At 40.6% G+C, this 26,738-nt stretch overlaps 1 protein-coding gene across 3 annotated transcripts; it reads right to left on the reverse strand.

Annotated features, from left to right (window-relative positions):
• Positions 1–26,575, reverse strand: bmp2k (BMP2 inducible kinase). 3 transcript variants are annotated; one of them, XR_013300261.1, is made up of 17 exons: positions 25,677–26,575; positions 18,031–18,149; positions 16,994–17,099; positions 16,776–16,918; positions 14,705–14,826; positions 14,320–14,401; positions 11,896–12,028; positions 10,905–11,008; positions 10,755–10,834; positions 10,384–10,532; positions 9,886–10,064; positions 9,679–9,816; positions 8,300–8,532; positions 7,401–7,555; positions 7,127–7,216; positions 676–2,793; positions 1–513 (listed from the first exon to the last, which is right to left on the reverse strand). XR_013300261.1 is itself a non-coding variant. In XM_077600497.1 (16 exons), exons 1-16 carry the CDS (start codon positions 25,828–25,830, stop codon positions 1,634–1,636), a joined length of 3,144 nt encoding a protein of 1,047 aa, XP_077456623.1. In that variant the 5' UTR covers positions 25,831–26,575; the 3' UTR covers positions 1–1,633. The 3 variants fall into 3 exon arrangements, 2 of the variants coding, with proteins under 2 accessions (XP_077456623.1, XP_077456622.1); XM_077600497.1 differs by having other exon boundaries at positions 1–2,790; XM_077600496.1 differs by having other exon boundaries at positions 1–2,793.
• Positions 26,576–26,738: the final 163 nt, after the last annotated feature.

Raw genomic sequence — 26,738 nt, forward strand, 5'->3', positions numbered from 1 at the left:
TAGATGAACTGTTTTTGTATTAAATTATTCTTGTAATTCCAAAGAAGTCCAGAAAGTTTTTTTCAAGTCATATATTTCAATGTCAAGCGTTTTTACAAACAATCGGGATAAAAACGTGAAACTAAAACTATCGGATTGTGTCTTACAATCAAAAAGAGAGCACTTGTGAGAAGAGCGGTCGCCGATGTGAGGAAGAACAAGAGTGCATAGAAAGAGAGAAGCTCGAAATCAAACGAAACGTGGTTATTGATTTTTCTTTCCGAGGTACCGCGCGACTGCTAGTAAGGCTTTAGCGGTGCAAAAAAGAAGTGGTACCTTGACTTGCAAATGGCTCAAAATTGGGGCATCACAGTACCTGGATTGATGGATCCATTGGGTCAGGGTCTTGTCTAAAACTGGACCACTTTGAAAATTGGGCCATCGTAAGTCAAGGTAGCACCCATTTTCGTTTTGTTTAAATATACACAGCGGAGCAGTCACGTCATAGAAATCACAGTTTGGAGAAGGTAGCTCCTGCAGCATAAAAACAGCCAAAAAACGATATGCGGAGTTTAACGACTGGTAAAAAAAGGAAGACTGGACATTTGTCAGTGTGCCAGAGAAGCTTTCTAAAGTGTCCAAAGTCTATTTTGGTTCTGGCGATACTGCAAAAAATGTCAAAAAAGAATCTTGTACCTCCAGAAAGTGGTCTTCCTTTCCAGTGTCCACTGCAAATTGTCACTTGTGGGATTTTTGCCATCTTGTAAAAAGCTCCTTGTCCCATGACTTCCTTATTCAAAGAAACTCACGTCCCACGGCCACCATTTTGGGGCGCTTGCTACTTCCTGGATTCAAGAAAAAAAACAAGTAGCAGTGGAACAGTCACACATTAGAAATCACAGTTGGCGGCTTGCTAATGTCTTACAAAGTGTACAAAATGGCATCAGCTCAAAAAGTGGTTTGCTAAATCCCAGAATTGAGGATTTAAACAGTTGCGCTTTTAGAAATCACAGTTAGACGTCGTTCCATTACGTTTCTAAGAGCCCGCCCCAAGCAAAAAGGCCCGACTAGCGGTGCCCGTTGAAGCTTTTTTGTCTCTGAAACGTGGCTCAAGCGCCCCATGACCTCGTATGAAACTTACCAGTGGAACAATCGCATGTTAGAAAAATAGAGATTTTAGTGGGCCAGCCAAAGGTTCAAAACGGGCACAAAATGGCTAAGTTACGACAGTCGAATTAAGAAGATTTGGAGCCAGAAAGCTACTTGTTGCTAAGCTACATACAGTTGGGTTGGTCTTGAATTTGCTAGCTAAACTTGCTTCAACGCTGCTAGCTAAATCCAAACATCCCATTTTGAGTGGTTACTTATCCTCATCTTTTTGCCGGATGGCAAAGCTTTGTGGTAGTGGACGTAGTGGTTTTAGAGTGAGACTTGATTGGTCGGAGTGGTCTTGGTGTCTAAAGTTACAAAAAAAAAATCCCACTGCCGCCATAAGCTACGTCGCTGACCAGGCTGGGGAAAAAAAAATGCCGTCTGTGCGTCGTTCTGCGCTCTTCTCGTCTTCTCCAATAAAACGATGCGGCATAAAAACAGCTTTCCACTGGATTCAAGCCGTCTTCAAATCAGGCTCCGACTGAACATGTAGGAGAGCCAATCACTGCTTGGATAGAAAGGGCGCGGCACCAAAGGGGTCCAATTCCACCGGCTGCTGCTGCTGCTGAGGGGGTACCACCACTTCCGTGAAAGGCACCGCCCCAAAATCATCGGTGGCGTCGCCATCCCCGCGAAGATCCACCGCGCCAATCGGCTCGCTCTTGCTCTCGTGGACGCCCCCCGGGTACGCGTTACCGTTGCGCCCGCCGTCTTGAGGGTGGAACGGCTTGGCTCCGAAGGGGTCCAGGATGTCGTCCTTGGGGCGCTGGCCCACGTCGTCCTTCCCTTCCGCGATGGTGACGTCCACGCTGATGTTCTCCTTGGAGTCGCTGGGGAACTCGTTGCTACTCTGCGAGTCCCGGCGGCCGGCCTTCTTGTGTCTCCGGGCGCGTTCCGGCGTGCGGAAAGTGGCCTTGACGCCTTTCCCGCTTTTGCGGGCGCCCGTGGGGGTGCCGTGGTGGCGCTTGCCCGGCCCGGCGGCGTCCTGCTTGCTCTTCCTCTGCCGCGACGACAACTTCTGCAAGCTTCGCTGCTTCAACCTCTGCTGGCGCGGCGAGTCCTCGCCGGACGGGCGGAAGATGTCCTCGGCGCTCCTGGACGTGGCGTGGAAGGGGACGAAGCCGAAGACGTCCACGTCCACGCCCTGGGGGGAGGCGGGCGGCGTCCCCCCGCCGGCGTTCTTGGAGAGGTTGCGCCCGAACGGGGCTTTGGTGAAGACGTCGAAATCGTCGGCGGGCCGCCGCTCCGGGCTGACTTGCCGGAAAGGCGCCTCGGCGAAGATGTCCCCGCCCAGGAAGGGGACGGAGCCGAAGACGTCCACCGAGGAGGCCGGGGGGTCCCGGGGGGGACGCCGAGCCGTACTTTCCGTCTTGAGCTTGCCGTCGGAGTCGGAGCCGGGCTTGTCTTCGTCGTCTTCTTCGGACTCGGTCAGGAGGGGGCGCTGGCCCACGTTCTCGGGCTCCGTGTCGTCGCCGTCGCCGTGCTCGCTGACGGGGCCTTCGTCCTCCTCGGGCTCCTCTTCTTCTTCCTCGCTGCTTTTGGGCGAAGGCGGGTCGGACTCGAAGTCGCTGTCCGAGTCGTCGCCGTTGCCCCTCCTGAGGGACTTGTGCTCCTTTGCCGCCGACCCGGCGTCTCGGGGGGAGGCCGCTGCGTCAGAACCTGCTGGAAGGACACAAATATTCAAGAGGAGAAGATCAGGCCATTTTTATTTTTTATTTAAAAAGATTTATACATTAATTGCCAATTGACTATTGTGGAGTCAAAACACGGCGACTTGCATCTGCTAAATATTTTGGAAAAATACAAATATGACATGGAGGGGCAATCAGAATTGGAGATTACTTCACTGGCCACAAGGGGGCAGGGTCTATCCTCGGGAGTTAAATTATAGCATCGAGAAGGTTTTAAAAGTCCAAATAATAGTAAGTCGACACCATGGAAGAATTGAAGAACCTATTATCGACTATAAACAAGATACAAGTGTCTTGATATTTTACTTTACTGAGAAAAATCAACAATGTATATTTTTAAATCAGTAAGTTATTGATTGCTTTTAGAATATGGAAAGAGCATGGACATAAACACCAAAAAATTCCAAATATGTTCAGGATTGATTGTGTTTTTTTTTAAATTATCATTACTTGTTTACTGGTAAATGAACTCTATTAAGCCAAAACTACAAAAAAGACCAATTACTACCAAAGCTTACAATAAGTTTAATTAGATCTGCAAGTCAATTGTTTATTTTAATCGAAAACTAGTAGAAAAAAAACTAGTAGTTTTTTCCCCAAAAATTTTATGAATTAAAAGTGCGGGAAGATTTTTCAGTTTTTTTTTTTTTTTTAAATAACTAATAATGTTAAGGCTATGCCTGTCCCAACATGGATTTTCCCCCCAAAACTGTTTTGCTATTTTTTCCCACCAGGAAACAAAAAACCCTAAACCGAGTCCTGCTGGGACCTCCTAAAGCAATCCTGTTTATAAATATAATAATATGTTGTTTATCATTAGTTTCTTAATATAATCCAATACTCCAAAAACGAGCCAATCAGGCGCCGATACCAACGTCGCTAGTTTACGCGACAACAAAAAACAAACAAAAAAACGAATACGCACGCCAGGAACATCTTGCTCGTTTAGATGTGTAGTGGTGGAACATTCAATAAAAAAAGGAAATCTTTGTTTGACTTGTTTGTCAAAACCATTTATTTCTCGATAGCATTCTATAAGAAATACAGCCACACACTCAGTATAATACAAGAGCTTTTTTTTACAAACCAAAAAAAAGCAAGGGTCAATTCTTCAAGCAGCCAAAAGGTGTTCAGAAACATTTAACTAATTAAAAAAAAAAAACCTGAGACAAAAAAGAAGAAAATACATCACGCAAATGGGGCAAAATGTGGGTTAATTTAGCCGCTTTGTTTGCATGCTTTGCTCTTCTAGAATTTTCCACCAGTACACGTGAACAAGATGTTTCTGAACGGGGGCGTCGGAGACAAGCCAAGAGAAGCAAATGAGGAAAAAAAATGACGGAAAATAATATAAATCGATTGGATGAGGACGCAATGGGACTTACCTTTGAGGGGAGGGGCGGGGCATGCAAGCCTTTTGGATTGTATGGACAGTATTTTATGACAACCAGAAAAAATGCTTTTAATCTACCGGGGAAAGTAGCCCAAAATAATCTTGCTTCGCTAAATTCAATGACGTTGATTAGAGGGACCATATTTTCTCGCATATTAGCCGCCTCCGCATATAAGCCGCACCCTTAAAATTCCCTTAAAAGGGTTGAATTTAACAATTTCCCTCGTATAAGCCGCCCCCTGATTCACAATTTTCACCTCCATATTCATGGTTTTAATAGGGAGTAGAAATGTGTTACTTTGAAGGGAAAATCTTAAGAAAAAATATTCACATATTTAACACATGTCAAGTCTAATTTGTGCGCATATAAGCCGTACCCTCGATTCAGTCATCATTTTTTATAGCGATAAATACGGCGCATATATGCGAGAAAATACGGTATTCACAGTTGGATTGAAAATTAGCGTAAGAGGCACTTCATAGCAACGCGATCAAAAAATTCAAAAAGTCAGGCAACATAGCATGTTTCTCGTAAACTCAACTATTTAGCGTTAAGGGCTGCTTTTACGTTTTTTTTTTTTTTCCAATGGAAGATGTCTCGGAATGATTACGGCTCAAATTAATTTAATAATCAACTGCGAGCGAGCGCATGAGTGCATAGCTTTAGCCTTTTGTATGTACTAGCATGCAAGAAAAAGGAATGTCAATTCACGATTCCCTAGTTTAAGAATCGCGCGAAACTCGAAATGATTTAACCAATAACGAGACGTCTAAACAAATTGGGACGGAAATTTCCATCTCTATCAAATTGGGAAGAGATTCCTCGATCAGTCTTAAAAAAAATGGACAAAAGTTATCAAAATTTCCCATGTTACTGGAATAAAACATGCAGTAGATGGTTGAAAAAATAACATAAAAAATGAACACATTGTTAACCTTAGTTGTATTAAAAACACGAACGTAATGGGTGTACTGATGACGCAAAGTAAAAAAAATAGGCACTAAAATTAAACTAGTTGGTGAGCCCCATTTTGTTTTCTTTTCGTCGCAAGGTTAAAACATTCCACATGGATGTTCAAGTTCTGACAGGCTTGTATTGCTTCGCCAATCGGACTGAAAAAATCGGAACAGAAGACGAAAACGTGGCTGTTCGGAATAAAAAAAAATAAACATGGACGTTCACATTGAAAGCAGGAAGAGGCACACGAGCTATTATTGCGGGTCCCCACCGGAAATATTCACCAAATTTCTTTTGACTAAATTGGAAGAGCTTGTCATTACAGAATGGCTCAGTTGCTCAAAAATATGTTTTTCAAGTAGCGCAAACATGCTAAATGCTAAAATAAGCTACTTTCTGCAGTTTTACAAGTTTTCTACGTGTATACAGTAATCCCTCGATTATCACTTATCGCGAATTCACTACTTTGCGATATTTTTCCACAATTAATTATTATTTATACGTTTTTAAAGTTCATAAAAATGTGAAAATCCACACTGAAACTCTTAAGCGGAAGCCACTCTTGCTACTAGGACTCATCACTGAAGGAAAAAATATATATAATAGGGGTGACCACACTTTGCGATTTTTCGATTATTTGGTCTACATTAATCGCGATATTCGAGGGATTACTGTATTTGCTTCAATTAGAAAAATAGCTAATTAGAGCTGGAACTATTGCGCTTTGTTAGGCTAGTGAGAAAAGCAAATCTACTGATAATTGTCACAGACTTCATAAAAATAACACTACATTCTGTACATCTTAACGCCGTTCGGAAAAAAAAATGTGCAGTTTTGACTTTAAACATTCACAATTTGGCAACAAACTAATGAACGGATAAGGCTTGCTTGAATGGAACAATTTATGTACTACATTACATATTAAAGAAAAATTTCATGGAATTGAGAGGACCTTGGAGTGGTCTCTGATTGTTGCCGATCACCTGGAATGATTGACGATGTCCGTGCTAATTAAAATTTTGACATTTTCCGCTAGAATGCTCGCAGCTACATTCTTTGGTGGTGTTTTTCTTCCCCCCGCGGAAGACCGCCCTTCTTACGGATTACAATCAAAGCCGTCTCGGTTGAGCTTGTGGTCATAAAAAAGGTCCCAAAAATAAAAATTAAAGACATACAGTAATACCTCGTTTATCGCCCTTTGTAGGTTCCAAGAATTGCCGAAATTGGTGAATAACAGCGATATAGGGACAGTGTTTTTATGGTGGTTTTTTTTACTATTATTTGGACTTTTAATTAATTTTTTAAATTGGATTAAAAGAACTGGATCAAAAGCCCTAAAGATTCAGTTTTTTTACACTATAGATCTAAAACGATATAATATATATACATATTTTTTAATCATATTCAATATTAAAGTGGAAAACAGAAAATATTTTTGATACACTTTTTAGATTTGACCAAATGCTTTTTGAACTAAGAACACAAAAAGAAAAAAATGCATTTAAAAAAAATGCAATTATTGATTTAAAAAGGGGAAAACCAGGAAATATAATATACAACTATAATCTTTTGAATTTTGAATACTAAAACATAACGTCGCAGAAAATGATACGACGGGCCAGATTTGGCCCCCGGGTCGCCACTTTGACACCTGTACTCTATGCTATATGCTATTTTTTTTAACTCCCGAAGGTAGACGCTGCTTCCTATTGGCCAGTCAAAAACTCTCCAATGGTGACTTGCCTTTTCTTGCCCATTTCGTGTTTGTATTTACTCGTACTTTCCATCTATATTTGGCGGATCCAAGCCACGATGTGGCGGATCCGCAAAGTGGCGAGGTATTACTGTACTGCCCCAAAAGAGGCGCTAGCGAGCGCGGTTAATCATCTAAAAGCAAAGAATCTCGGTGGTCGGTTGGGTCCTTTGCGACGGACGGGGACTCTTAAGACTTGCCTGCGTTGGCCACAAACGGCAGGGAGCCGAACAGGTCCTCGGTCGGGAGTCGTTCGGGAGCCGCGCTGGCCGCTCTCTCTGCCGGTTTATCTGCAAGGAAACGGGCGTTAGTGCTGACGAAAACGGCCAAGGAGCGTCTCTCCATTGACGACGGCCGTCTATGGCAGCCAATCTTTGCAGGCGTGTCAATGAGCAATTTTATGGTGTGATTCATGGGATTCAATTTAGCGCGTTGCCAATTTTTCCTCAATGTCTAAGAAAAGGCGTCACTTGCTTGCTCGGAGCATGTCGAATTCGCGGTCGATCAGCTCTTCCTCCGTCAACTTGGAGAAGTTGTCCTCGCTGAAGGGATTCCAGCGCGACATGTCTGGGGGGTAGCTCACGCTCTGCGAAGGCGGGGAGACGGCGTCCGAGACCAGCATGGCCGTTCTACACAAGGGAGAAAGACCACTGCCACAATCACTTTCTAACTTCACTCACTGTGTATTTTTTTTTCATAGCGTGAAGTCTGTCACAGTGTTTTTATATTTCTCAGTCTAACAGTTTTTGAGTTACAACAAAATTTTAACAACATTCATCTTCCGAACTGCTTATCCTGACAAGGATCGTGGGGGGTGCTGGAACCTAGCCCAGCTCGAAATGGGCATTAGTCGGGGTACACCCTCAACTTGTTGGCAGCTACTGTATTTTCTTGCATATTAGCCGCATCCGCGTATAAGCCGTACCCTTAAAAACGCCTTAAAATCATTGAATATTACAATTTCTCGCGTATAAGCCGTACCCTTAAAATTGCCTTAAAAACATTGATTACAATTTCTCGCGTATAAGCCGCCCCCATGCGTAAGTAGATCCCTTAAAATCATTGAACTTTGCAATTTCTCGCATATAAGCCGCCCCCGGATTCACACCTTTCACCTCCATATTCATGGTTTTAAGAGGGAGCTCAAATGTGTTACTTTGAAGGAAAAAATCTTAAGAAAAATAATCGCACGTGGTATTTCTGAGATTCTGTATCAATCGAAATGATCGTCTGCTGGATCACACAACAACCAGGGAGGCTGGATCCTGGACTTAAACCCTAGATCTCAGAATTTTGAAAGTAACCCATTGTGCCGTGTAAAATAAACTTCCTCACATAGTAATATGAATTGAAAATGTATTTTCTGGAATTACCTTGGGTCGGAATAAGAGGGCTCCGAAGGCGAGGTCGCCCCGAGGTGGGTTGTCCTTGCAGTGGGTGTGGTCGCATCGTAGGAGCCCAGAGGCACCTGGAACTCCAGTGGAGATGACAGGTAGGCGGGATGATGATGTTGATGATGATGATGCTGCTGCTGTTGTTGTTGTTGTTGGTGGTGGTGTTGTTGTTGTTGGTGGTGGTGTACTAAAGCCTGTTGGTACTGCTGCAGCTGGGTGGGGGTTGGGTGGGAAAAGAAGGGGGCGGGAGGAGAGAAAAGGGTACGGTGGAAATGATTTGATGGTGCACAGCGATGAGCGACAAGATGGTGGAATGCTGTTAGAGACCAGTTCTGGATTTGAGAGGCTGGGGTTGCAAAGGAAAGGGAGTGGCGAAGGGGCCAAAGTTAAACAAAGTCAGCTCACATTTATCTTTTCTTATTATTGTTTTACTGATTATTACTATATTTTTTAATACTTATTTTTTTCCCCAGATGAAAGCAGCGTTTCTCAAACAGTGGCTGGCATGGAATTATGCCAGCGTTCTTTTTTTTTGGGGGGGGGGCGTACTGCCTGAGATTATTTGTGTACTATTTGTTTTTTCTCCATCAGTATTTGTATTTGTTTCATGTCCGCACGCCACGTGGAGTACCCGGCTTTTCACCCCGCGTGGAGTCCCCTGGCCGCAGCAGATTGCAACCCGGCTGACGCAGATGGAGCTAAAAAATGGCCGCCAGTCAACAGTTAAGTTGGAGCGTCTGCTGTTGGCGCAAAGTTGACTGCTCGGCGCCGCCCGATACGTGACGCTTGTCTGTGGGGGATTTGGTGATGTAGTACCATCAAATGGCTTTCACAACAGTCCCGGATTGATTTTGTATTTTTAAATTAGGATGAATTAATTTATAATAATGAGTTTTAAATATTCTCTCACTATACACTTAACCTTTACATTTAACATTTATTCCGTTTTCCAAATATAGGAACGATCCTCTATTATTGTATTTGGCATCTTCCACTGAAAATGTCAAATATTTATGTAATAATTATCAAAATACCATCCCTCCCAGCCTTTTTTCAGATATTTTTCCCGTGTCCCACTTTTTTTTTTAAAAAATCATTTTAAAAGATTTAACTCATGACATTTCTTCACCTCTTATCAAATGGGATTTCGGTGCATTTCATTATTTTTCACCCATTTTTTTTGTGCTGCCCTTCATAATTCTGATTTTGTCTCCTTATAACATTGTTAAAGTGCAAAGTCCAAGTCCCCAGACTCTTTTGGGCTCTGTATAAAATATCTGAAGTGCAGAATTTCCAAAAAGTCGGTGCAAAAGGGGGCACGCTGTTTTTTCTGCTTTAAAAAAATAAAAATCACTCACCATGGCGGCGTACTGCGCCTGAGCAACTCTCTGTTGATACATTGGCTGCTGCATCATCATCATCATCTGCTGTTGTTGTTGTTGTTGCTGTTGTTGCTGCTGCTGCAGCTGGATGGACTGCTGCACAGCTTGTTGGTACTGTTAGGGATTAAAAAAAAGAACGTTCAAAAGACTGAATGCGCAGATCACGGGACCCGGGTATGTTACCTGGAGGTATTGAAGTTGCTGTGCGTTGATGTGTTGCTGCTGTAGCGCTTGCTGTTGCTGCAGTAGTTGTTGTTGTTGGTGTTGTTGGTGTTGATGGTGCAGCTGCTGAAGGCGCAGGTCGCCTGGCTGCAGCTGCTGCAGGACTCGGTGCTGCTGACTGCCATTACCGGCGGCGGGAGCTGAACGCAAGTTTAAAATGTTTGACTTACACGGGATAAGAGGAGTAATTTTCACAACCGTGTGCTAGGTATAGTTTTGTTATTGTTTGGGGGTTGGCATTCAGTATGTCTTATATTGTGTAAATATTGGACAAAACATTTTTTGACTGTGATTGTTCCAACTCTATTTTTCAATATTTTCTGATCTACAGCATCAATTATTCCATTAGGGAACGGACTAGGTCATGTAATGTACCCTTCCGACCAGCAGATGCCAAGAGTTTCCCTTTTTTTGCAACATCTTGCTTTTTTTGGTGTGATTGTGTTACTTTTAACGCACCTTTCTGACCATTGCTGACAGGAGCAGAAGGCACCACGGTCATCTTGACTGGCGTGACAGTGGCGAGCGGCAGAATGTTACAATTTGCCGCCTTGGGCCTCTGTCGGGGAGCGATGGAGGTCTCTGTTGGGCCCACCGAGTCTCGTATTCTGAAAAAAAAAATAATCAAAAGATTCAGTGATATTCAATTGAGTGACGAGGACAGACGTCCAATCATGTGGCTCTTCTCTGGCTAATTTAGCACTCTTTTTGAAGGGAACTACACAGTCACCTCTAGAGCCAGCCCAATATTTTTAATGCCAGTTTTCTTGTGTTTAATAATAATCTAATCATTTGCGTGGCACATTTAAATATTTCAAAGAAATCGGCACCTTGCTTTCGTCATACTCTTTTTGGCGGCCGCCTCGCTGGCTGTGAGAGGCTCCGGTAACGACGTGGGGATGGGAGAACTCTGTAAACAAAGTCATTCTGTAAATAGGAATAACAATAAAACCAAGCTATCAAGTCGGCGTTGTACTTACAAAAATATTTGGCACGGGACAGTCCCTTCCGGCAAATTTAAAGGCAAAGTAGGACACTTGGTAGATATCCGGTCTTTTCTCTTGGTCTGGTTCGAGCATGTAACCTGGATGAAAAGCATTTATTGCTAAGAAGTTTGATTTATTTTTATAAAGGGACAGCACATATTAATGAACATATCTATGTTATGTTAATGAACATATAAATGTAAATATGTAAGATTATAGCCGAGGGCTAATTTCCATCTTTAGTCTCTTAAACAACGTTGTGATCGCAATTTTGTTCGTCCAATAGCCAGGCTTTAAGATGATTGGCTGTTAATTGCTATCGAGTTCCAGCACAGAGACAGTGCTTAGGCTAATTTAGCATTGTTTTTGAAGGGAACTACACAGTCACCTCTAGAGCCAGCCCTTGCTGACGTCTTGGAATTTTTTGGTACAAAATCTTGCATTAGAGGAGGTTTGTGTTGGAAGATTTTGTAAACTAAGATGACATTTGCATATTTAACAGTATTGTCCCAGTTCAGGAGTTTGTATTTTTTTTATATATATATCTGACAATGGTGGTGCGTTTTTGGTTTTCTGTCCAATACTTTCAGAGCGTGCTTTAAAATTGTTTTAATTGGTTTTAGTGTTGTTTTGCAGTCCGATGACCAACTTGTTAGGCAGTAAGTCAGGTGTGATATAATTAGAGTCAAAATATAGTTTGGTTCACTCAGGCGTTAGTTAGATTGTTTTTAAAAACCTAAAAGAGCGGGGCGTGCTTCTGTTTTACGCCACTTGCGGGAGCTATTGACTCAGTACTAGAAGAGAAAGCGAGACAAATAGCAGCCAAGTTAGGAGACAGACAGTTCTGACTGGTTTAAACAGGCTGTACAGATGGTTCTGTGCTAGAACGCTCGCACACAAAATAAGGCTGAGTGTGCAAATTAGATCACGAACACAGCGTCAGGCCGCCACCAGAGCTTTGCAAGGGAATAGAAAAAGGACTTACGGATTAAGCAGTGCAATTGGAGGGAGAACTTGGAGTTGTCGGGAACGATAAAGGTTCCGTCGCAGATGGCAACTTGACTCTCTCCGAAAGGGAGCGTGAAGAAACACAGCTTGTACAACAAGCAGCCCAGTGCCTGTGAAGACAAACATTTTAAAGATTAGGAACTCTCTTTTTTAATGTTGAGCAGACAAAACGAAAAGAACAAAAAAAGTACCAATATGACTTGTCAAGACTTTTCTGTAGTCTACTCTTGACATTCATCAAATGATGGAACAAGGAGTTTTGGGGGCTGAATAATCAAAAATAATAATAATAACTATCTTCGAAAGCGGCCAAAAAATAGCCACAATTACTACTTGATAAAATGTCTACTTTGGCGCAATATTTGACATTACATACAACTTTTCTGGAAGGGATTCTTGAGTTTTTAATTGAATTGAATGTTTTTATTGTCATTGTACAAGTATGACATTTAAAGCTTCACCGCAGTGCACAAATAACAACAAACGCACATAAATAATAATAAAAATATATATATATTTTTTTTTTTAAAGATTATTATTTATGTTCGTTTCGTATCTATATATACATATATACACACACACACATGTATGTATATATATATATATATATATATATATATACACACATATATACATATATGTCAATATATACATATACACATATATATACATATACACATACATATATATACATCTACACACATATACATATACACACACACACACATATATATATATATATATATATATATATATATATATATATATATATATATATATATATATATATATATATATATATATATATATATATATATATATATATATATATATATGTATATATATACACATATATACACACACACACATGTAAATATATACATATACACACATACACATACATATACATATATATACATATATACATATACACACATGTAAATATATACATATACACACACATGTAAATATATACATATACACACATACACATACATATATACATATACACACATACACATACATATATACATATACACACATACACATACATATATACATATACACACATACATATATACATATACACATACATACATATACATATATATATATATATATATACACATACATATATACATATACATCTACACACATATATACACATACATGGATGCATACATACATACATACAGATTGGGGTTTCAAGATCTATTTATAAAGCAACAAAATATTTAAGATGTAGATGTTATTGTCATAAGAAAAATAATGTTTGTCACAAAGGGAAACACCACATAAAAAAATACTAAATAAATAATGAAGTAGTCAACATAATAAAGTTGTACTCGTGATAGATGTCCTTTTAGTGACTCAGCTAAAGGCCCAGACGTCTTTACGCCTTGAGAAATATGTCTGTCCTAGCAAACAAGGCCGCAGACTGCTTACGAATGATGCACTGAAAAGTGGCGACGCTGCATTTAAAAGATAAACCCTTTTGGAAGCAGCGCTGCCTTGTGGTTGCCTCAAAGTACGCCTCTTGTTGTCACTTCACAAGCTGATAAAGACAGACGGGCATGCATGTTGACACACACTGCAAATAAATAGGAAGTGAGCGTGCTAGCGGGGGGGGGCGGTAAACAGGAAGTGGAGAGGCGCGTGGGGCCGAATGTTGTTGCTCAACAGTTGTCTTACTTTCAGAGGTTTGTTGACGTGATCAAACAAAGATTGGGAATCAAAAAAATTGTGTTTTTATGCTTCCAAGTGAGTAGCAGAGTCAACTTGGACCATTCAGTTAACAGTAACTTAATTGACCGGAACGGGACGAACACGCGTTGTTTTTAAACATTTCTGGGGAGAAAAAAAATATATCATGCAGCAAATGTTTTTTAATTGAAAGATTCAGCCGAAAATAATGTTTTTTTTTTAAAGTGAGTCACTATACGAATTTAAAAATTCTGATATGATTGTTACAAATGACATTTTCAAAAATATTTGAATAGGGCTATTATGCTATACTAGCAAGCTAATATCCCCAAAACTGGTGATTCCATCATTTTTGTCAGATGTATGAGCAAAATCAGGTACAAAAATATGCGATCCCTACTTCATATTTATATGTGTTTTCTATCACTTGTCAATCGAAGTAACGCTATGTCGGTCCTTAGGTTTAAACTTGTTAACTTCACATCAAACAAAGTAATCTGTTCATCTTCATTATTTTAAAAGCGATGAAAATGAATGCCTGAAATTGTTGTGCCATGAGACACTGCTCTATTTTTTTTTTGATAACAGGGAAAGCAAAAGTAAACAAGAACTGGGTGAGGCTGCAAGGAGCAAGAGGAAAAACCTGTCAGGACAACCCGACCAGTATCCACACACACACATACATACATACACTTACCCATATATCAGCCTTCGTGGTGATGGCTTTCCCCGCATACAAGTTAATCATCTCTGGGGCCCGGTACGAGAGTGTCGTGTATCTGCGGGAAGTGGGGAATGACAGGAAGTCTTTTTAATGACAAAAAATGCCAATTCCTTAACATAAACATCACTGAAAAAAATACTGCATATATGAAAAACGACTGTAAGTGAGAAATTTCCAATACTCGTTTAATTTTGCTGTGTGAGTGGACTTAGAAGAATGCGCAAAAAGGTCAAATGATACACTAAATTTATTCTAAGGCTACATTTGCTATGATGGGGGAAAAGTAAACAAAAATGTGGCAGCTTAAAAGTTAGATAGGAAAACGTTCTGGACTTTCAGTCCAATATATTGAACCTACTTCTTGATCTCATCCTCCACCGCCGTCACGCCATCTTTGTGGGGCTGCAGAACTTTGTGGGTGGCGCTGCCAAAGTCACACAAAACGTAGCTTCCCTGATCATTGAGCAGGATGTTCTCCACCTGTCAAAGGAACAACCATGTTCATCACATACATCCCATAATCAGAGCGTGTATAGATTAAATCGGTTGGCAAGATTAGACGGATGATATAAATTCTGGGAGATCTTCATATATGTGAAGTAGAAAAAATATACTGTATTTTCAGTTTTTTGTCTATAGAAAAGGTGCTTTGTTTCAAAGGATGCGCTTCAATGGTTGTGCTAGCACGACACACGCATTAGCATTAATGCTAGCGTATGTTTAAAAAAGAAACAGGGGTAAAACTGAGTTTGTTAATGCTTGGAATACGCAGGGAGGCTATTTTTAGGCTGAACGTCTGCTGTCAATCAAGCGGTTAGGGTCATATAAAATTCTGAATTTAGTGCATACACAAGACGCACCGACTGATTGGGCGCCCCGTCCATTTTAGAGAAGATTTTAGACTTAATTGTGCCCTATAAGTGTGAAAATACAGTACACAAACTACATGCGTATGTATATGGATTTTGGGGAAAATGGACTTTGGAGGCAGTGTCTTAGTACATATTACTACCCCTGCCAAACATGATCCTAAAATGGCTGCCTGATGTCAAAATGGCAGACATCCTTTCTTTCTTCAGGCATGGCTTCTTAATAAGTTCTCGCGAGTCTATTTACAGCCGTCTGTGTACTAGATTTCAAGTTGCTACGTGAAATTGGCTTTGGGGGGTGAATTTTCCAAACTTCTGGTTCTAAGACCTCTGGAAAATTGGCCCTAAAGTGGCCCTTTTAAGCCTACCAAATTTAATGCTGCTTAAGCAAAGACCCCAAAATGATTGTGGTTGCGCGATTAGAGTTTCGAGTTCTGTGAAAGAACTATACCACTTTGCAACGCCTTGACAAAATAAATAAAGTATGTGGGCAATTTAGGCAAAAATAGTGGCTCAAATTTGGAGGCAATCAAATGACGTTTTCAGGATGAACTTGGTTTGAAAGAAAACCCAACATCCGCCGTTATCTGGCTCGTGGCCAAGTTCAAATCTTAAACTTTGACGCTAACATTCAAGTGAAGGATTCAAACTTCTCCCTCGTTCAGATCTGGGATTTTTTTTTTTTTTGCGAGAGGCGAATCAGTAGCAGGTGGGAGACCGCTCGGGGGTTTCCGCACCCGTGGAAGGAAATCCGAAAACCAGCTGGCCAAGGAAGCAGGAAGGAGGAGGACAGGGTGTGTGCAAAAAGGAAGCAGAGGCGCTGGGATAATTTGGAATGAACGTTCTAGCGCTGACCCTGCAAATATTAAGATTCATGTGCGGAATTTTGAACGCATAAGTTTCAGTCGCCCTGGAGACATTTTGGGATCAGCCTTTCAAATTTGTTCAACAGAAAGAGAGGTCAAACAACGGTCAAAATGGTTCACGTCACCTCTGTATTACATACGGTCGTACCTCTACTTATGAATGCCTCTAGGTACGAAATTTTCAGGTTACAAAATCCCTCTGAATGTAAATGCATTTCCTGTCTCTGTTATTTTATTTTGCAATTTTCCTGGCAAAATTATTGCGGTGGGAGAACATAGCTCTTTTGACCGCCGTTTGTTGTCACGATGTTCTTTATTTAAAATTATAATAATGCTGAGTTTATTTCAATTCATCATTTGAAGTTGTTTAGATGCGTGTTTGTGTTCTAACGTTAGCTTCTTCCTCACTGTACGAATAGAAAAAGTTTTTGCATGCTTGTTATTCATTTAATTACATGAATAAATAATTTTCCTTCATATTTGTCTGTTTCTCGCACCTTTCATACAAAATTGGGACACTGATCATTTTTAAAGGGTCAAGTTGGTAGTTTGAGTATCAGGGAATGAATTACGGAATTTACATATAAAGTACTGCTCTGCTTACGAAAAATTCAAGTTATGAAAAAAAGTTATGGAAACCAATTCATTTCGTAAGTAGAGGTACGACTATATTTGCAAACATAAACCGATTTACCTTGAGGTCCCGGTGGATGACGGGGGTCTTGCACTGATGTAGCCGCGCCACTGCTTCGCAGGTGTCGCAGAAGACGTGCAGAACCTCGGCCTCGCTGAAACCCACGTTTAGACGCAGGTTCATCTGTTTCACCACCTGACCCGCTATCAACAAGCAAAACTCAATTGAGGATGCACTCTGGCACCATCCCTACCAGTTTGTGGCTAGTTTTTACTTACCTTTGCAGTACTCCATGAGGATGAGAACCTCCCAAACGCTATCGGATACCGTGTTGACCCCTGAGTCCAGGTAACCCACGATGTTCTTGTGGCCCGATAGCTCCTTCTGCGTTGATCATCGGGAGGAGAGATGCATTATGGGAGGTAGGGATTCGTGTGTATTTGATTTTTGCGAGCTTAGATATACTTTTTTGGTGTTCTTTCATTTTAATTTGCGTTTCCACGTTGCAATTGACTATTGTGTGCGAGACTGTGATTTACGAGGGGACTAAAAAGATGGAACTGTTGTTTAAAAATAAGGAAAGAATAGAGCAGTCTCGTTAGAACAAGGGTGTCAGACTCGGGCTGGTTCGCAGGCCGCATTAACGTCAACTCGATTTTATGTGGGCCGGACCATTGTAGATATAATATTTCAATTTTTTTTTTATATAAATGGATTAAAAGAACTGGATTAAAATCCCTGAATATTCAGTTTTTTATAGATCTAAAACAATGTTTATTTTAGCTTTTTTTAAATATATTTTTAGATTTTACAAAATGATTTTTGAACTAAAAACAAAGAAGAAATTGATTAAAAAATTACAATTATTGATTTAAAAGGGGGGAAATCGGGAAATTTAATACATATCTATACTCTTCATTTTAATTTGATCCTAAAACACAAAGTCGCCATTCATGATTTACTTTCTCGGGCCGCACAAAAATGATGCGGCGGGCCAGATTTGGCCCCCGGGCCGCCACTTTAACACCTGTGCGTTAGAAAATCAAAAGGTTGTAATGTAAAAAATATATATATATATATATAAACTGTCGTGCTTTGGTTGTTTTGAGCTCAAACCTTCATTCAAAATGTCTGCCTGAATCTCAGTCAGGATCGTAACTAGCTAATTTTAAGAATGAATTGAATGCAAATCCACATAGAGAGTAATATCATTAAGATCATCTAATTTCAGCATGGACTTCTTTTTTTTAAAATCATATTTTGGCTGGAACTTAACATTTTCAACAGAACTGAAACCATCGGAAGTGTCTCTTACCATGATTGTAATCTCCCGCTTGTGGACGTTGAGGTCGGGAACGTTGTTGACGTACATGCGCTTGAGAGCGCAGCGCACGCCGCTGTGCGTACGGGCCAAGAATACCACCGAGAATCCTCCTGCAAACAGACGCAAGTTGTTTCCGTCTCTTCGGCAAACAAAATCTGTGGTTGGGTTTGCACAAAAAAAAAAAAAATCATGTGCGCAAACGTAACCGCAGAGAGGTTGAGTAACAAAATGTGTAAAGATCGAATGTCGAGGAGAATTGATTCGCTGATGAGATCATTTGAAGATCATATGACGGCTAGAGTCAGCGTGGTCTTGTTAAAATATGCAGGTTAGATTTGAGCGGAAAATAGAAAATCAAAGTTTGTTGCATTGTGTAAAGCTGTTCTGTGAATGAAATGTTAGAACTGAATGAAGCTTAAGCGTTACGAACATTTAGCAAGTATTTCTCACAACTCATTCATGAACTCATACTGGTCAACTTATACGTTTTTCCCATATTTTATGTGTTTTTTGACAATTTCAAACTGTGTACTGTATAAAAGCTTTAGTACTGGATTTTTTTAAAGTATGTTTTTTGTAAAACCGATCTCGTTTTGCCCATTTCGGCTCTAATCCGGATCGTCTCTGTCACTGGTATCAGATGAAAACGTCATCGTCGATTGCTAATGTTGTTATGCTTTTAAAGCAGTCACTTCCGCCATTTTCACTATATAAATATATAGCGTGTCAGGAAGCAATGTACCCAGACAGTCAAGCTGTCAGCATCTACAGAATCTTGAATTTAGGACATACTGATTGGGCAGCCCGTTCAATCAGGAGAAAATTTTAGACTTTTAAGTGCGCCCTATGTGAGTAAATATGTGCCGTGTTGTATTTTTACATTTTTTAATCACATAATAAGGGGAGTTGCAATCATTAATAAGGGGAGCAATTGGTTGAGGTTGACAGGTATGTGAATTCATCTCAAAGCATGCAAAAGAGCCTGTGATTTAAACTGTTTAGCTGTTCGCGAGTTGGGCTACTGGATAGGAGTAGAGGCGAGAATGACCTCGAAACGGGCAAATTCTGAAGGTTTGAACCAGGTCAGCGTGGGGAGTGAGAGCTTAGAGTTAGGGGTGGGAGCACAAATCAAAATCAGCCTTGAAAGTTGCACAGAAATTACTTTACGCCAAGGTCAGGTTCTGATGACCCGGGCAAAACCAATGATGTATGACACCAACGATCAAAACAGGAATGATTTATTTGAGCTAAAAATGATGTAACGCTCAACCTTTGTTATCTGGCAATTTCCGTTAGCTTCACTGTGCTAGCAAAGGATTCAACAACGGTGTGTTTGTTGCCCAACAAGCTAGCTAGCTCTGGTCAGCAAAGGTCAACATGCTTGCGGTCAGAAAGTGGTTAAGGGTAAACGCCAGTGAGCTAGCGGCGTTAGCGGTCGCAACCACAGGAATTATTGCGGCGGTCAAGTGAATTGAAAGATGCGTGCAAAAAATAGAAACCCATTATGTGATGTTTTTATGAGCTAGAGCGCAAACATGTTGTAAAGATCAAACTGTAGGCTAGAAGGGATGGAAGCTATAGGCTAACAGTGTAAACGGTTTGTTACATAAGCGCGTTTGTTTACCCTGAACACATTTTACCGTGCTAAATACGGGTGTAAGTGTTAACAGATTTTAAAGCAAATATTAGATTTGGGTTATCATAAATTATCGTTCCATCGGCTTATAAAATGATACGGTGCTTATTTTTGCAAGTGCTAATTTTTATATATTTAAATCATCCAAATCCTATCTTAATCGCTAAAATCGTTAAATTTTGGTTTAATGCTTATTTTTGCAAGTGCTAATTTGTATATATTTTAATCATCCAAATTCCATTTTAATTACTAAAATTGTTAAATTTTGATTTAATGCTAATTTTGCAAGTGCTAATTTGTATATATTTTAATCAACGCAATCCTATTTTAATCACTAAAATGGTTAAATTTGGGTTTAATGGTAAAATCAATGTCATTTTAGAAACGGTTATTTTTTTTCCAGGGAAATTATACAGATGGCGTTAGTTACTAGTTTCAAAGTAGTTCTTAGTTCTAACAATTTTGATGAGATAACATTTGAATCCCTGAAAGGAACGATTTTGTTAGTATAACTCTGAAATAAAGAGTTGTCGTGGATTTTTTCCGTCTTGCTCAAATTAGCCACAGCTGACCCCGCTCTGCTTGACTGCCAACTTCTAATAACAAAAGTGATTACGTAGTCTTGGAAACAAAAATTGTACTCTGCTCCCACTTACTGCTGGCTAACGTTCTCATTTTCAGGTCTTAGCCAAACTTGATTTCCAAAGCTTTCAAATGTCCCGTAAAAAATCCATTCGAATCCATTCCGTGTCAATAAATTCAACCCGCCGGACAGTTTTTACAAGTCAAAGTCTGTGAAGTGTCCATTTGAGAAGAACCCTTCTTAAAAGTGCCCCGGGGGTGACGGGAGAAACGAATTCCATGCGGATGGCATCACTTTGACGAGATAACGTACGCCTGCCGGCTTTACCGAAAGAATACTTTTCCGTCTGGAATGACTCCTCTGCTCTAGATTGGTTTTGAGGCCACACCTGGTCCAGGATCAGGTTCTCGCTAAATCGCTACCCGGGGGCTTTCGTCGCCTCGCCAAGCCCACCCCGACAAGCGCCTGGAAGGCAGGGGTGGGTCATCAAAGACCCCTCACGCATCGCAACATTCTAGACAAAGGGGGGAACCCTCGGAGTCACGGGGGTCTGCGCAAGACCCCATTTGAACTGGCGACAGTGACGTCAAAGCTGACCCAGGAAGCACAGAGACCGCCGTTGTTGTTGTTGTTGTCCGACGCCAAGTGACGCCAAGGACCAAAACAAAGAAGCGATTCATTTCGCCGGTCTACAAGTCCTCATGTCGGTTATTTGATTAGTCGACGTCAGCCGTTTGTCATACTAAGAGTCGCTGACAAATACACTGGGGCGATGTAGACAATGAAATCGGGGACAAGGCGGGTATATCGGCAAATTGCAACTAGCGGACTAGCAAACAAGGGAGTCTTGTGACGTAAACAAGGGAAATTGTGTGTAAATGCTGATGATTGGAATTGTAGTCTAATTGGAGTCATTTGAAAATGTAAAAGTCGAATTTGAACTATGAAAGTCAGATTTTAATACCATATTTTGTCGTATATATGGCATATTTGTGGCTCAAAAAATGATGACCGGATCAAGGGTGCGGCTTATATGCGCACAAATTAGACTTGATATGTACGAAACGCCATAACGCAAGATGGCTGATACGGTCATTTATTTCAAAATAGAGAAAAGATGAACAGATAAACGCAAAAAAAAAATATTTTGACGTCTTTGAATGAAATTCAAGAAAAATGGTAGTGTATCTTGCATATAACATGAAAAACTGACTTGTGTCTGCCATTGCTCGCTCAAACTAGACTGCTACGGCCACACTACGTGGTTGTACTACTCACCTGACTTCCTTTTTGAATTTGTCTATGTACAGGCAACACCCTTTCAGAATGTGCAATCCAGCAATCGATTCATACAGTATTTTAGGAATACCACGTTCGATGATTTTTCTTAAGATATTCCCTTCTAGTTACACATTTGTACTCCCTATTAAAACCATGAATATGGAGGTGAAAATTGGGAATCAAGGGCGGCTTATACGCGAGAAATTGTAAAATTCAATCATTTTAATGCAATTTTAAGGGTGGGGCTTATACATGGAGGCGGCTAATATGCGAGAAAATACGGTAGTTTTTTTAATGATAGTAATCAAAGATTCTAACCGTGACCTTTAATGTCAAAATAGACGTTTAAATCGGGGAAATGGTGGATTTCGCCTGTAAATTGGGATAAATTGATTATAATTTTGAACCAGAAAAACTCCTGCTTTCAAATAATAAAAGAACCCATAGACTTTAAACCAGAGAAACGCAAAAACAATAGATTTACAGAAATGACGCACCAATGACGATCTGATTTAGTTTCAAAGCGATAACAGATGGAAACAAAGTCCCAGTTTTCCTGGACACTCCTTTAGGAGCGACGCCCTTAAAAAAATAATAAAACCACTTAAAAATGATGTCATCAACTGTTAAGGCTGTTTAAATCAAATAAATGGTGTGCCTCCTATTGGGGTCGACCGACCTGGTGGTGCACAAACGTGACCCACTTGAGGCCACCCAATTTTTAGCCCTTGACGAGTACGCCTCACCGCAGTGACAGTCCAGATGCATCAGCAGCAGAAAGTCACGGCGGTCTAAAAATAGGCATTAGAGGGGGGGCCGGTGGTCCTTTTTCTTCGCAAGTAGGCAACACATTCTGCACTTTGGGTCGGCAGGGATGGCGCACATCACATCCAACGAGACGGGCCAAAAATAAAATTCTATTTTTCAACAGAGAGACGATTTACGATGTCGAATCCAGACAATAAGAAAGATTTAAAAAAAAGCTTGACCCGTTGGCTCCGCCCAGTCAAAAAGAACGGGACGTCCTGCGCCGTTAATGAGCATTTTAGCATTTTGCAGCTAGTTGAAATGAATTCCACATCTGTTGTCGTCAAATGGGACCTTAGGAGGTCAAACTAATGAATTAAAAAAAATGAAAAGTAACAGAATAAACCAGAAAATCCAGCAACGTCAGAAAAAAAAGCTAAAAAGGTCGGTTTTTGGATGGCAAAATATGTAGGTATTGTCAAGGGATTATTGTGCGCATTTAGCAGTCATATTTTCCATGTATCAAAATAAAATGTACACGTCAAATGATAATATCAGGCAGGATTTAACGTTTTATGAACACTGAAATTGAAATGTATTAGATTTAATAGGAAAAGTCATTAGCACATGAGCTAAGCTAACATACTAATGTGGTATAATGGCATTGACTATGCACTCAAAATATGCATTATTTTTTTTTTTTACCTTTTCCAGCAGTGTCTGATCAAACCATAATTGCATTTATTCTAAATTCAAATCCAGATACACATTGGATCGAGAAATATGTGATCGGGACATTGAAATTAGGGGCGATGCTAGTTTTGACTGACATTTTGGCTGACTGGGACTCAAGTGATGGAGCACAAAAGGAGCCCGTGACTTCCGTCACGGGAACGCAGGCTTTTTTTCGTCTTCTTTTCATACCGGCATTTTACGAGACGACAAAAGAGACAATACAGCCATTCATCAAGCGTACAGTATGCTAATCGTGGCCATTTGCAATGTTTCTACTGCCAGACAAACTATTTAGTCATAATGTCGGTGGCTAACACTAGTGCTAACTGTTACCAGGACTAGGTTTTTGCGAGCGCTTTTTTTTTGGTAAACACACAATGTAACCAAACTGTTTTGTTTTTAGGATGACAAATAACTTTTTGAACGTTTTTCCCGTGCTTTTTATATAATAAACTTGCAAAATCATGTTTGGAAAGATAAAACCATTTTGCTGTGAAATTTTCACTTACCTGTAAAATGTTTTATTTCCTTAAAAATATTATTTTCCGCCAAATAGCAAGTAAATAATGTCTGAATAAAATTCCAGTCCATCTATTGAAATTTGAAAATATATTTTTTCTGTATTTAAAATCTGACCTTTTTCTAAAATAAGTTTTTTTTGTTTAATTTGGTCATTTTTCTTGTCCCACTCTTTATGCATAGTTTCTCAAATAATGTTTCCCTTCTGAAAAAAAAAAACGGATTTAATGGTAAAAATGTGGGATGTTTAACACTTTTGCCGAATGTAACAACAATACATTTTTTTTTGTAAATACAAACAAAAGGACCTCTTTCCAAACCAAACTGGGCCTCCAGACCAAAAGACGTCCATCCCACTCTGGCATCTATTTACGGCGACCAATCGATGTTTAGTCCATAATGGACGAGACGACAACATTAATGACGCCGATCATTCGAAGGGTCAGTGCTTGAGGGGAATCTTTTTCATTAGACAGGCCTGACCGGATTAAAAAAATAATAATAAAAACATCACACGATCTCTTTTGGTAGCTTGAGTGTCATTCAACATAAATATTACCATATTTAACCAACTTTGAAAGCGGAATAATTAGATAGTTTTTAACAAAAGTCAGTCATTACCTTTCAGTGTAACTTACCGTATACTTGCATATTAGCCGCCTCCGCGTATAGGCCGCACCCTTAAAATCGCTTTAAAATCATTGAATTTTACAATTTCTCTCGTATAAGCCGCCCCGATTCACAATTTTCACCTCCATATTCATGGTTTTAATAGGGAGTACAACTGTGTTACTTTGAAGGGAAAATCTTAATTGACTGATCAAAGTTTGACAAAAGCCACATTTATTGAAAAGATAAGCGCTTTCTAGCCTAAATTAGGCTCGCAAAGTTGACCAACACAGCACAAAAAAATCATTCAATCATGAAAAGGAGAACTGCAAGTGACACATGCCGGAAACATCGCATGACTTATTTTATTATTATCTTTACGACATTGCGCTGAAATATTTTTTTCATCACTCAAATTGGGCAAGAAGCAGAAACCCCCCGGAAAATCTTGTAACTTCAAAAATGGTCGCGCTGTTGCTATGCAGATTTAACACAATCCAAGTAGGATCTAAACAGTGGACTAGTGACAAAACAAGGGGTCACCTGGTGAACTTGTGCAAGTCCCATGGTAAAACCTGTTTGGTCACATGGTTTGATGGGCTCATGATTCAATTCAGGAAGTGTGAAGGAGGTTTATCATAGTTCATGACGTATTTATAGCGTTACTTTTGGCCGAAAATAACGTTAAGAGTACAAAAAAACGTAGTTCAGAGTCTAAAATAACACATTTCAACTTCATTCTCACTAAATATTACTTTGTTATACATGATTATCATTCAGAGGGTGATGAGGCCTATCCCAAATCACTGAAAAAAATGTCAATTTCAATATTGCGATGCCAAAATTCACTATGATGTAAAATGGATTAATCGTACACCACCAACTTTTGCTTTTACATTTTATCCTTTTGTGAAACTTGGCTCGCATTCATTACGAAAAATAATTTAAGTATTCACTCTTAAAATGGCTTGGTTTACTTACCCAAATCAAACTTTACACCCAAAAAAATCTTTAAAAGTTTGGTAACTTTTTTCATAATGCAATAACTTTAACAGTTTTGCTCATTAAATTCTTTGACGATCACAGAAAACTTTGGTAACATGTAATTTTCATCTGACAGTATCATATTACAAGAACAAGTTAACCTCTGATCTTATTAAAACCTTAACATCTGGTCATTTTCAAACCTTTATTTTCTGCAATTATCACACCCTTTGTGGAAAAAAAATTCAAATGTCATATGGACATGTTTTCTATTTAAATTTCTAAACTTTCTGCTTCAGAGGGGAAAAATTCATCCCCCCAAAAAGTTTCAAAAGCTTGCCCAAGGGCACCCTGCTTGTCAGTTTTAGAGAACCTTGGCAAAGTTGTTGTTGACACAAGAAACGGCTTGGGCGTTATATCCGTGGGGGCTAATCTCGATCCCCCCAGTTCAGGAAACTAAAACTATGCAGAATTTGCGACAATTTACTTAAAGTGATTCAAAAAGTTGATACATGTATGCATGGGAAGAGTGCGGGTACTTACCCTCGGCTACCAGCTCTTCCACGGTGACCTGATAACGTCCAACGGCGAACACTTTGCCGAAGTAGCTGCTGAGCCCCGACCCCGAGCCGGACGCTCCCCCGGGGGCCCCGCCGCCTCCACTCTCGGACTTGGGCATTCTGGAAAACTTCTTCATCCTTTTATTCTCAACGAGTCCAGCAGCCAACAATGGCGCTCAGTGGAAACAGTTAGTGGGGGGAAAACCACGAGCTTGAGTCTAGTTTTATCTACTTATCTTCTGTCTTCTCTCCTCCACCGCGGTGTGTCGTCGGGTTCTCGGCATTTGGTAGCGGAAAAACCCTCCACGACCCAGACGTTCTCGGACACGTCGTGCGTGTGATTGCGTCCACCTTGACGGGGACGACAGCAACCACAAGACGGGCGAGACGGGAGTTTGATTGGCCGGTTAGCTATAGTAGTGGCACTAGCGGCTAACTCGATAAAGACGCCGCTGGGAAAAATAGGGGGAATTCGGGTAGAATTGAGAAAATATATCCGCTGAAATCCTCCGGTGGCTGGGATTCAGTACATCCAATCACGCCGGGCTTCGTTACGGCGGCGTCGTGGGGCTTTCCACGCCGCTCGGAAGGGCTAGCCGCTAGCTAGCTAGCTCGTGAGCTAACAGGCTAAGGCAGGTCTGATCCTCACGCCACCACACGAGCGCAGGTGAGGCAAAGTAAGCCGTGAGTGGGCTCCTTACAACTGGCGGAGCTTCGGGCAATGTCGCGTGGAGCGGGTTTGTCCACGACGACGCCTCAACGCCGGTGCCTCGCTGCCATTTCGGTCCTTTCGTGGCTGACCCAAACGGCGTGGTGCCTGTGAGTCCGAGTAGCCCTGCGAGAGTGCGGTAGTGCAAGAGGGCCCGCAGCAACGCGATGGTGAGTAGGCGGAAGTATGGTTAGCCAATGAGAGGCCACCAAACTTGACGCGACCACGCCTCCTCTTCCTAGTTGTTATGGCTAGTTTGGAGTGGAATGAATGAATGGCGACGATAAAAACGTCATTATGAAAATGATTTTAAGTTTCCACATAACGATATGACAC

This window comes from Stigmatopora argus, chromosome 5 (assembly GCF_051989625.1).
Source record: "Stigmatopora argus isolate UIUO_Sarg chromosome 5, RoL_Sarg_1.0, whole genome shotgun sequence".
In the NCBI taxonomy this organism is placed as follows: Eukaryota; Metazoa; Chordata; class Actinopteri; order Syngnathiformes; family Syngnathidae; genus Stigmatopora; species Stigmatopora argus.